Genomic DNA, 13441 nt, shown 5'->3' with positions numbered 1-13441 from the left:
ATTTACAAATGTTTACTGGGCACAACTTTTTGAATTATGAATTTTTACTGTTTGAAAGAACTGCTGTAACCCTTGTATAAAAATATATAGACCCATATATATATATAGGTATGGGATCTGTTATCCAGAAACACGTTATTCAGAAAGCTCCAAATTATGGGAAGGCCATCTCCCACAGACTCCATTATAAACAAATAATTCTAATATTTAAAAGTGATTTCCTTTTTTCTCTGAATAAAACAGTACCTGTACTTGATCCCAACTAAGATATAATTACCCCTTATTGGGGGCAGAACAGCCCTATTGGGTTTATTTATTGGTTAAATGATTCCCTTTTCTCTGTAATAATAAAACAGTACCTGTACTTGATCCCAACTAAGATATAATTACCCCTTATTGGGGCAGAACATTCCTATTGGGTTTATTTAATGGTTAAATGATTCCCTTTTCTCTGTAATAATAAAACTGTACCTGTACTTGATCCCAACTAAGATATAATTACCCCTTATTGGGGGCAGAACAGCCCTATTGGGTTTATTTATTGGTTAAATGATTCCCTTTTCTCTGTAATAATAAAACAGTACCTGTACCTGATCCCAACTAAGATATAATTACCCCTTATTGGGGGCAGAACAGCCCTATTGGGTTTATTTAATGGTTAAATGATTCCCTTTTCTCTGTAATAATAAAACAGTACCTGTACTTGATCCCAACTAAGATATAATTACCCCTTATTGGGGGCAGAACAGCCCTATTGGGTTTATTTAATGGTTAAATGATTCCCTTTTCTCTGTAATAATAAAACAGTACCTGTACTTGATCCCAACTAAGATATAATTACCCCTTATTGGGGCAGAACAGCCCTATTGGGTTTATTTAATGGTTAAATGATTGCCTTTTCTCTGTAATAATAAAACAGTACCTGTACTTGATCCCAACTAAGATATAATTACCCCTTATTGGGGGCAGAACAGCCCTATTGGGTTTATTTAATGGTTAAATGATTGCCTTTTCTCTGTAATAATAAAACAGTACCTGTACTTGATCCCAACTAAGATATAATTACCCCTTATTGGGGGCAGAACAGCCCTATTGGGTTTATTTAATGGTTAAATGATTCCCTTTTCTCTGTAATAATAAAACAGTACCTGTACTTGATCCCAACTAAGATATAATTACCCCTTATTGGAGGAAAAACCAATGCTATTAGGCTTATTTAATGTTGAAATTATGTTTCAATAGACTTAGTAAGTATTGTATTGGGATCTAATTACAGAAAGATCCCTTATCTGGAATACCCCAGGTCCTGAGAATTCTGAATAACAGGTCCCATACCTGTATATCACAATTTCAGCTTTACTTGGTTTATCCGTTTCCATGTACTTCTCCCGTGGCTTGATAGCCCACTGAACTAATCAGCATGGAAAACATATTTTTGTAATTGTGGATTAGCAGAAGAGATCTGCAGCAAATTGGATTTTCTCTTCTTTAATTTGTCACTAATCATAAATAACACTGAAAGGTAGAAATGCAGCCTTTGCTAATGCTCTTTGCTTCATCTTCCAATTCAGTATATGAAAAAAAAAACATTTTCAGTAATTGTCTTCACAAAAATGGAGAGACCCAATAATATTGCAAAGGTTTACATGGTGGAAGTGTTACAATTTTCCGTTATTTACATCTATTTCTTCTAGACCTTGTAGTTTTTGTATAAGCAAGTCTTACTTGTAGAATGAAATAAACCTCAGCCTTAGGGGCTGATTTACTAACCCACGAATCCGACCCGAATTGGAAAAGTTCCGACTTGAAAACGAACATTTTGCGACTTTTTCGTATGTTTTGCGATTTTTTCGGATTCTTTACAAATTTTTCGTTACCAATACGATTTTTGCGTAAAAACGCGAGTTTTTCGTATCCATTACGAAAGTTGCGTAAAAAGTTGCGCATTTTTCGTAGCGTTAAAACTTACGCGAAAAATGCGCAACTTTTCGCGTAAGTTTTAACGCTACGAAAAATGCGCAACTTTTTACGCAACTTTCGTAATGGATAGGAAAACTCGCGTTTTTACGCAAAAATCGTATTGGTAACGAAAAATTCGTAAAGAATCCGAAAAAATCGCAAAACATACGAAAAAATCGCAAAATACCAATCATTACGAAAAAAACGCAATCGGACTCCATTCGACCCGTTCGTGGGTAAGTAAATCAGCCCCTTAGACTGAATGACCTGGGATCGCATTGTGATCCAACACAAAAGTCAGTCAATGCACTTGCCAACGGGGCTGAATTGGCAGTTACACTTAAATAGCAAATGTTTCTCACCCGTTCAGTGCCAACTTACTGAAACAGTATCTTAGTGCAAACAAAACACACACACACAGAGGGAGCACACAGTGAAACATACACAATGCTGTTATGATGATACAATGCTTTTGCTTTAAATGATACCCACAGATCATAAGGACTTCTGAAAACCATAGAGGTTAAAAGCATGATTCATATAATCAAGCACTTGGCTAGAATATTAGTGACTCCACGAGAACAAGAAACAAGTACATATGGCGGTTAGTAAGCACCCAGTGTTGTGCTACAATGTAATCATACACAGCATGCAAGCTGGAAAATTCACGTTGAAATACCCCACTGAACCATTTGCTTCTAACAATGCTCTACAAATGGAAATAACGCATTTTTTATACCCTACTTAACAAGAAAGCTTGTTAAAGTCCTCCTTAGAAATAGAAATGCAGACTATAACATTTCTATTTTATAATACTTATTTCTTTTTAATTGTTGGGCACAAGATACGCCTACGATGTAGCTTGCAAGTAAAAGAAAGAACACGACTACAGATGGAGCACTGGCTTTCCAAACCATCCAAGTTCCATTTGCTAAATCCTGTTCCTAGGGTTTAATTTGATTGAATGACTCTAAATATCTAAACCAAAAGAACCCCTATGAATCCAGATACGAAAATCCAGCAGGGATCTATTCTGGGATAGCACAATGAAGTAATTTGTGATAGCGAGTGTTCCATCTGCATACTGACATAGCGAAGGGCATAGGTACCGAAGGGTGAGAAGACAATCTGGAATACTCCCCTAGAAGCATTTGTACTGCCAAATAAAACATCAACCCCCTGAAAACTTTGGAAGTTCAAAAATAGATAAAGCAGACTGACGTATACAGTAAAACAAGGGTTACAATGTCTATGCCTTTTGCAATATTATTTTGTATTCTTATGGGTACCTCCATGGTGCTGAGGGCTCTTTTATGACCTTTACTTGACTATGACCCTACCAGCTTTCTTCACTTTTAAGAAGAGTCAAGGATTTTATCTTCTAAAACACCACAATGAAAAGTAATGTTTGGGACACTTGGTAGCCAACTCTTAGGGAAACCAAGACAGTGGATAGTAAGACCAGTCTTCATGGTGCTATGGACTTGCCTATAATCCCTCATTGACTATTACCCTATCAGATTTCTGCACCTTTAAGAAAAGTTGAGGGTTTTAGCTTCTCTAACACCACATTGAAAAGGAATGTTTGGAAAACTTGGTAGCCAGCTCTTCAGGGAATCAAGATTAAATAAATTTATATACAACATAATACTTCTGGAAGCCTAGCATTTAGGCAAGTTATGGCATATTATGAAGGCATATGAAGACATAATTGTATAGTCACCTTGATTTAATCCAAGAGTATTTAAGTAAGGAAAGTGAGTAAGTACTCACTTCCCTTACTTCCCTTGGATTAAATCAAAATGTTATGGCATGTTATGAAGGTATATGAAGACACAATTGTATAGTCACCTTGATTTAATCCAAGAGTATTTAAGTAAGTAAAGTGAGTAAGTACTCACTTCCCTTACTTCCCTTGGATTAAATCAAAATGTTATGGCATGTTATGAAGGTATATGAAGACACAATTGTATAGTCACCTTGATTTAATCCAAGAGTATTTAAGTAAGTAAAGTGAGTAAGTACTCACTTCCCTTACTTAAATACTCTTGGATTAAATCAAGGTGACTATACAATTGTGTCTTCTAATACCTTCATATATCTGTAATGTTGAATGGATGAGGTCTATGTATTGACTAGACTGCAAAAGAAGCTTTAACCCACAATGGGCCAGCTTCAATTCCATGATAAAAAGTTATTTTATGGTTTATCACAAGAATACTTATGGGCGAGATTCAATTTGAAGAAAAAAAAATTCAGGCCAAGTTTTTTTTCCCATTGACTTCAATATAGTTTTCATGTGATAAACAGTGAGAAGTTTTTTTCTCATTGAATTGCATCTGCTTCTATGAAACAAATCTGGAATCTGGATAAGTCTTTCTCATCAAATTGAAACTCGCCCAGTGTCTGCGCTGCAAAGGCACATTCTGCATATTTCCCATGCACACCTTAAAAATGACGTTGAACTTCCAACACTCTTTCAGACACTCTTTCCGAAAGAGTGTGGAAGTTCATCTATCCACTCAAAATATACATACCTCAGTCAATAAACTAGTGAATTGAACAACATAAATGCACTCCAAAATTAGTGTGCCTGTTTATACAGTTTAGAAGAATTTTACCTTATTTTGAATTTTTAATGGCCAAATAAATGTTCTTTCTTTTGCTTGCCCATTGTTTTACTCATTTCATATTTCTGTTTGTTGTTTAAGCAATAAAAAATACTTGTGAAACAGTTCAGTGGGTGATGTATTTCACTAAAGATAAGCATGCATGTTTTGATCTAGAGTAAACGTTAAAAGCCATACCCCCTGTCATCCAGGAATGTGAAACTAGTTTTAAGGAGACAAAAGAGGAGCAAATGAAGCCAAGGTGCCAGTTTGTGTCTATTAATTTATCCGTTTGCTGCCAGAAGAGTAAGGAAAACATTACAAAATGGAACTAATGGCAGCAAACCGGTTAACTATTTTACATTGTGAGTGTGATCCTGCAAAATGAAAAATAAATATATCAATAATGAAGCACATTTGTACATAAAGTTTACGGCCATGCTCAGTAGAATGTAGATTATTCTATTTTATTCAACTTCTAGACCAGTGGTTCTCAACCTTCCTAATGGTGTGGTGACCCCTAACCATAAAATTATTCCTAAGACCATCGGAAATATGTGTTTTTCAATGGTCTTAGGGGACCCCTGTAAAAGGGTTGTTCGACCCCCAAAGGGGTTCCGTCCCACAGGTAGAGAACCGCTGTTCTAGATGTTTCACTGACATAATGCAGCATTGTTCTAAACAAAGGAAAGCTAAAGCGATAGGCTAGCCATGTTGGATTACTTGTGGTCCTTATCAGCAGGAGCACAACATCATATAGATCATGCAGCAAGCAAGTTTACATGCCAAATAATGTGGCACGATAGGCATTAAAAAAGGCATTTGGCAGTGATACATTACCTTTGAAATCACGGCCATTGTCTGATATTCACGAAAAAAGAAGAGAGAGAAGAAACTAAATGCTTTGACATCAGAAAGGCACATGCTTTTGGAAAACTATTGATTTATTTTATATATGAAATACGATAGGAATAATAACAGTTTGTTCTTGCTGGGTAAAGCAGCATACATTTTCTGCAGTATCTGTAAATCAATGTTCCCCTGTTCAGCACCCAAGGGCAAGTACTATAACGAGAAAGATTTTCTATATTACCTTGGTGTACGTTAGTAGCCAGTTAAATTACGCATGCTACCAATGTTAAAGATCATTTAGGTAATCACTCCATATCTTTCGGATTTCCAGAATGCTGCATAACATTTGGCACGGTGCATTGAGTTTTTTTTTAAAAGAAATGGAGCAATTAGAAATGTGTTAAATAAGAACATGTTAGAATAAGAGAAGCATGCAAGCTATTGTAGGAACGGGAGTCTCGGCTAGAGAAGAGCTGATCCCTGATTTATTGTTTCTGTAGTCTGGCAAACTGACAAGGCAGTAGCAGTGGGCAGACAGAAAACTGCTTACAGATGCAAAATGTATTGGCAAATAACTTGAAAATCATGGATAATGTTTCATTAATATATTGGAAAGTGGGTTAAACTTATATATTTTTCATTATTCAGAGAAATATATAATTTCAACACAATAGTATAAGTTCAGATTTAATCAAAATTCAAATCAAATCAAAGGGCAAGGTCTGCCTTTAAAGAGGTGGTTTCCAAACTGGGGGGTAGCTCCCTTAGGTGGCTAGGGCAAGCATAAAGTCTGGTTAGGGACATTAGGGGGCAATACCTATTTGTTCTATAAAATAATTCTGGAAGGTCAGTTGGGGTAAAATTGCATTTGGTGTTCTAAATATTCTTAGAAATAGGATATGGAATGGCTGGAACAGCATTATCTTCATGTACTGGTGTGGGACCCGTTATCCAGAATGCTGGAGACCTGCAATCGGCGATGGAAAGATCTATGCATCCCTTTGGTTTTCTAAAGTCGCGCAAAGTTACCTGCAGGAGGAAACTTCTCATGGAAAACCAAAGTGTGTAGATCTTTCCATTGCCGATTTCTTTGGTTGCCAGTGGAAAGGCATTTAGAAGCGATTAGTCACCTGAGCTAGTAGAGATCTATCACTGTTGACTAATCTCTGAGTGGGACGTTAGCCTAAAATAGTGATCCCCAACCAGTGGCTCGGGGACAACATGTTGCTCTCCAACCCCTTGGATGTTGCTCTCAGAGCCCCCAAACCAGGGAGTTATTTTTTAATTCCTTGGGGGCAAGTTTTGGTTGAATAAAAACAAGATTTCCTACCAAATAAAGCCCCCTGTAAGCTGATAGTGTGCATAGAGGCTGCCTAATAGGCAATCTTACACCTTATTCAGCACCTCCATGAACATTTATGATGTTTGTGTTGCTCTCCAAGTCTTTTTACATTTGACTGTGGCTCACAAATAATAAAGTTTGGGGACCCCTGGCCTAAAGGATATACACACTAATTTGGTATCCCCAAAGTCAATAACAATGGCAAGTGGGGAAGCTAGTAATGTTCCAATACAGGTCTAACCTTCAAACTGATCTAATTAGCAAACAAGTCTCTGTACAAACATCACAGCAGGCGACACAAATTAAAAAAGCCTTAATACAATAATAGGCTTCCAATAGAGAGAAGCGCACCTGCACGTATTCCCAAGAGACAGATAATTCACTACTTTTAATGGTGTCTGAAAACAAGTGTTTCGCACCAGGTGCAGGGCAGGCCTGTAACATTTTCCCCTTGTACGGTCACTTTCTAATTAACGCCACTGAATTTCCGTACGCGGAAAGGGACACAGCAGAAAATCCATTTGGGAAATCCTCCACTTGGAACACAATGAACCGAAAGAGATCGATAAGCAGCTTGTTCCAAAAAAGCAGCGCCCCTGTGGTTTGATTTACTATATGTTGTAAAGCTGATATACGAACTTATGAGAGCAAAAATGCACAGGTCATGGTTCTTTACAGATTTGCCATTATATATTATACTTCGTTTAATCTCTATTTTAACTGATGCCTTAAATCTATGAAGGGCATTTATTAATCTTATCACTCATTAACCCCGTAACTCACAACACGGGCTACATTATAATATATGGGGTTGGCTCTCTACTGCACTGGCAGTTGAGTAGTTGTTTGAATGTTTCTGGGTTCTAGATGATTCCACTCACTAGCAACAAATCATACCATGTCGTTAGAATGGTAGATGTTTTCCATATTGTGTTTTTTAATGATTATTTTAATAGATAGAGTTACTTTTCTTCATTTGTATTTTTTACCCAGCCAATAACTTAAATATATATGTAGAGTCTACATTATGTTACAAGCTTAATGCAAAGCAAAGCCCCTTCAAGTATTTGCAATGCAGCAGTCCCTTTTAGCATTGTTGACACCTGTAATGTTCTCATGTAGTCTGTAGCTTGTTGGCCATGAGAATAAATAGAAGATAATATCCAGATACTTGACTGAGATAGGGTACAATGGGCTTACTTTATATAACTCCTATAATGTAGGCATTCGTATGTAGTCTGTAGCTTGTTGGCCATGAGAATAAATAGAAGATAATATCCAGATACTTGAATGAGATAGGGTACAATGGGCTTACTTTATATAACTCCTTACTCCATCTCAGTTGTTTTTGAACATGCAGTGTTGACAAAAAGCACCAGTGCTAACCCTGTAAGTAATCATGGGAGTCATGAAGTTGACAAAAAGAAAATACTGTATACTCTAGTAACAGACTACATGTTGAATATAGGGGATTTGTTAGCTGACAGGCCACCTACTGTACATTACTTACTATAGTTTTCTGTTGGCGATAGCTAATTGCAACATTGATTTGTGCGAACCAAGACATGTACTGTTTGTGAACACCAGCTTCTTGACCTATGCCACAAAGTTAAGATGTAAGGTTGCAAAAATCCCAGTCCGCTCATTAATGGAAAAATATTTCTTTTTCTGTTAGGCAGATATTGCAAAGAGGGAAGATATTTCTATGCTAAAATCAATTATTTAGCAATAGTCATAGATAGCATTGTTAGATATCTTCAAACTCCTAAAGTCATCACTCATTAAGAGAATGAGTTGATATTGTTTTGTCGGTTACTTTGCATCTTTTCAGAGATGAAAATACAACAGATTATAGATTAAACTTTAACCAACTATTTGCTAACTGTTTTACAAAGGACTTTCTAAAGCAATGATTACTAAGGAAATAAAATTATAAATAATGTAATGAGAATTTGGTAATAGGTGAGTGGAGAACATTCATTACATTACTTGGGTTTCAGAGGTATGGTATAAAAGTGGTAGTCTTATTCGTTCAAGATCCCCTTGGCAGGACCAGTCTTTGTTCAAGGTTCCCCTTGGCATAAAACAAGGTAACATATATAGGAAAACATTGATATAACAGTCAATCACACACAGCCCCTAGAAAATCCAGGACAGTAAACCATGTCCACCTTAATCTATGGGTATCTAGGAGAGTAAATGGCATTCTTCCAAAATCTTGCCCTAATTGTATCTAGAAGAGCAAATAGGCATTCTTCCCACATCCCACACTAAATAACCTTCATGCTGACATTCTCTGTCACTTTCCTTGTTCTCTCAGGGGTGGCAGCCCCAAAGTTTGGGAACTATTGATCTAAAATGTCCTGAATTTCCAGTCACATATATTGGGCTCTCTGTATTCCACTTCAACAGTGCTACGCTAACTCCATTCCAATCAGTGCTCTTCAGATTCTTAGATGTCTGAAGTAAATGTATTTGGATTATTGTTTATGGGAATATGAGACTGTAACAAAAATGCTGTGAACTTTGTAAACAACTTTAATACATTTGATGTAGATGCAAAAGGACAGAGCAGTAAATCATGGATGGGAAGCATGGTGGTAATAGAGTCAGCTTGATTTATAAGCCTCTGGTTTAGTGCTTCTCTCCTGTGTATCACCTACAGTAACTGAGTTAGATGGTGCCAAAGGGTAGTGCAATGACTTACAAAGGATTGTACAGAGTTATTCAAGTACATCCAAACTAACAACTTACTTCCAAATAGGTTACAGTTTAACTTTTTAACTGTACGTTTTAGTACAAATGTGGGTACTGAACCCCCTGGCTGATGGGCCCATAAACAAAGTAGAATGATCCACATCTTACCCTGATCTATCCCAGTCAAACACATGTTCAATCCTTTCAGGCCCTACCAATTAGGCTCCATCTTTTTACCTCTACGCAGATCTGGGCCTCAGCCAGCTGACAGGACTCCCACCTGTGCCCCACAGATGGTGGCTGTAGGTCCATTATACATAAAATGGAAACATTTTTGTTAATATATATATTTATAGATTATGTTTATCTGCTTAAAATCTGCACCTCAAATATTTTTGGGCCATGAAGGTTTCATCCTATCACATTACCAATGAAGGTCAATATATCAGGCAACAGGTGTGTACTTAGCCAATAATGACATTTAAGGCTGATGCCCCAAAGAGAGATTAGCCACCCACAATAAATCTCTGGTACCTCGGGTGACATTATCTCTCTGAATTGCCTTTCCATTGGCAACAAAGGCAATCGCCAGTGGAAAGGCATACATGTTGTTTCCTTTTCTAAAGTGGCCTAAGGTTGCCTGCAGGAGGAAACTCTGCATGACTTCGGAAAAACGAAGCAACGCGTATGCCTTTCCACTGACAATTGCCTTTGTTGCCAGTGGAAAGGCAATTCAGAGAGATTAGTTGCCTGCGGTAGCAGAGATTTATAGCGAGCGACTAATCTCTCCATGGGGAATTAGCCTAAAGGTAATATACAACGGGCAGATAAAAGTTCAAGAGATTTAATGAGTTCAATGAGTTTTCATTCACTTAACACTCGTGTCTTGGGAAAAGTTATGCTCTGCACCTCACATTGGATTCAAAATCATAGGCCACGGCACTGGTACTCACCATTTCTCAAAGGCAGACAGTAAGGACTGGGCTCCTATGTACCATGCACCTGCGAGTGCTCGGACTGAGCCAGCGGGGCACTGGGAAAAAACCCAGCCTTCAGCGACCCTGGCCCTGCTGACCCTGACCCTGCTGACAGCAGGTGCCGGCAAATATCCCCCCTATTGTGGCCATAAGGAGAAGTTGCGGTACAGAGTGGGGGGTGAGGGTTTGATGTCACAACTAGAGTGGGGGGCCCCCTGGTAGCAGTTCCGGTGGGCCCCAGACACCCCAGCCTGACTCTGTCCCTAACATGCATGTGAGATAAACATGGCGGCTTGCATCAACTTTTTTCACTTTGCACTCTGCTTCACTGTTTCTAAATGAGCCCTTTTGTATCGCAACTTAAGATATTCACATTTTTAATTTGTACAGTAAGATAATGTACAATAATGCTAGGCAAATTTATTCCAATGCTGTAACCAAGCAACTAATTAGAGACTTACTTGCCTAGTAGGTTGTCAGAGCAATTAAAGAATGAAGCTTCATTGAACTGAGATTCAACTGACTGTAGTAATGCAAATTAGCTGAAGTTATGTGCAAGGATGCAAACCTTTATGTGCACTCGATAACATCTGTGCAGGTAGCAGACAAAGGCTTTCTCTGATGTCCCCTAGCATAGAGATTGCTTCACATCACAGAGAGGCCAAATGTCGTTCCTAAAGGGACTCACTCAATTGTTGCTAAACTACAGCTCCCAGTATACTTTAATATATTATGAAGGGTTAAAGTATGCTTGTCTTTGACAATCAGGGTTGTATTTTTTAAGCAAGGTTGCCTGATTAAACCTTTCCCCAACTCCCCAAGGTCAGTGCTTGAATTATCATGCAAAAGAAAAGAATCCTCCAGTGAGGCTCAATTCTCTTTCATCTCCAATTAGGTGTGGACCACCAAGAGAAGTAAGTAGGGGGCAGTGACACAGATTTTTGGAGAGTGTAGATCAGTGATTTGTAACCTTTGGGTTGGGACCCTATAATTGGATACCTAGGGGGAGATTTACTAATCCACGAATGGTCCGAAGGCGTCCGAATGCGTTTTTTTCCTAATGATCGGTATTTTTGCCACTTTTTCATCGTAGTCCCGACTTTTTTGTATATTTTCCACGACTTTTTCGTCACCGGCGCGAAAAAATCGGATTGGTTTTTCCGCCGTTTACAATCGTTCAATACGAAAAAACCGCAACGGCGACAAAAAAGTCGCAAAATTTCCGTTTCCAATCCGATTTTTTCCCTTTCGGGATTCGGATTCGTGGATTAGTAAATCTCCCCCTAGTGTTGTTTAAATTGGGTCCCCACAATGACTATTTAATACAGTGAAATTTAATTCTATAATAGACAATATGTAGTGATGGGTGACATAACTGGCAGGCATGGACTCGATGCGAATTTCCGCATTTTGCTATTGGCGGATTATTTGCGCCAAAATTTGCACATTAATTTTTACCGCGCAACAAACAACTGTCACCCACAAAACCGACGTGAGCGACAATTGTTTTTTTTTATGTGCAACATTTTCGCCATTTTGAGAATCTTTTGAAGATTTGTGCGTTTTTTGGCAGAGCAAAACGCAGCAGATTTGTTCATCACTAATAATATGTATTAAATTGGAACAGGCAATTCATTCTATAAGCTTGGGTTTTGAGGTGAAATGTCAGGGTTAATCTGGGTTTCTTTTTAAAAAGATCCTATGTACAGTTAGCCGATGACAATCCAATACTGGAAGAAACAGAACTTAGTATTATGTACCACTTGCTTATAGAAAACAGCTTTCTGAACTTAAAAATGCCCATTTAGTACAAATAAAGTACACACGGTTATACATTTGTTTGGGCCCCAAGAGGAACCCAGAGATCCTGCCATGTATGATCATACCTTCACTTGCGTGACGGTCTCTAAAGACACTCTTGGGATGAATGCTAAATCCTTCGATATCATGTACTGATGATGCTCTTCTCATACTACAAACGCTGTCTTTTGATCTAGCATGAGATATGTGGGACCCTGCATGAAGTCTGTCTGGGAAAAGCTGATCCCATTGTCGTTTTGGTGAAGAATGGTCAAGAGGTCCCGTTACATTAACTAAAGTGGAACACTTATGGGAGTCAATCAGTGCTTTTGTATCATCTGCCTCAGAAGGGCTGCAGCTCTCCTTTGTGGGGGATTTAAAGTGCTTCATTGCCATAGAGTCATCACTGTGCTTTGAAGAATCTACAATCACGGCATCCGGGTCTTCTTGTGGTAACGACTGCTTCCTGTGGCTCAGAAGTCTTAGTTGTGGAAACTGGATTCCAAATAATTTCCCTGCAAGCATAGAGACAAATGAACATGTTTCAATCACACTCGATGTTACCCATACACATAGGGTAAAGGCCCCCAAATCCACCCACTGACCAACTGGAATTCACTTTAGTAAAAGTTAGAAAACATTTTAGTGAACTGAGCCGGAGATAATTCCTGGAGAACTCAGCAAATAAGTTACAATACAGTATTGCATTAAGGGTCAATATCTGTAACTGGCATCACCTTCCATCAGGCTTTCATCCAGGATAATAGGCTGGAAAATGCTATGGTTCTATACAGCAAATGCTAAATCCAAATCTACCAAATGCAATGGGATCTGTAGAATTATTCATTATTTGTATAACTCTTAAACTGGCTTGGCATAACCGTTACAGACCTGTAAATAAAACATCCTAATTCCTACATGAGCCTACTTTAACCTGATGACTGCTACATTCTATGCACAAGCATAGGAGGCCAACTGGTTAAAAAGAAGGACATACTGAATACTTGGCCCACCAGGTCCTTTCCTAGAACCTTAGTAAGTCAGTCCAACCCTGGACGCACTTCCCAACCACTGGTCAAAGTGGCAACCACATGTATAAACAAAAGAAAACCTGGTGTATAAGGCTCATCCAAGATTCTCAAGACTTCTAGGAATATACAAAATTGCAAAGAGTTATTCTCCCCCACAGTTTAGAACTTAAGGTG

General features: G+C 38.2%; 1 protein-coding gene across 4 annotated transcripts in view; it reads right to left on the bottom strand.

Annotated features, from left to right (window-relative positions):
- kcnh7 (potassium voltage-gated channel subfamily H member 7) overlaps window positions 1-13441 on the bottom strand; it is a 235827-nt gene that overhangs the window by 93097 nt on the left and 129289 nt on the right. For 2 of the 4 annotated variants that reach the window (XM_031893163.1, XM_031893164.1), the window contains exons 4-6: window positions 12323-12751; window positions 5409-5429; window positions 4767-4790 (exon numbers count right to left, since the gene is read on the bottom strand). In XM_031893163.1, the coding sequence (XP_031749023.1) occupies window positions 4767-4790; window positions 5409-5429; window positions 12323-12751 (474 nt within the window). The remainder of the gene's footprint in view (window positions 1-4766; window positions 4791-5408; window positions 5430-12322; window positions 12752-13441) is intronic. The other 2 variants (XM_031893165.1, XM_031893166.1) reach the window with 2 other exon arrangements.

Source organism: Xenopus tropicalis, chromosome 9 (assembly GCF_000004195.4).
Source record: "Xenopus tropicalis strain Nigerian chromosome 9, UCB_Xtro_10.0, whole genome shotgun sequence".
NCBI lineage: Eukaryota > Metazoa > Chordata > Amphibia > Anura > Pipidae > Xenopus > Xenopus tropicalis.
The sequence above is the reverse complement of the archived record's forward strand: the minus strand, read 5'-3'. Positions and strand labels throughout refer to the sequence as shown.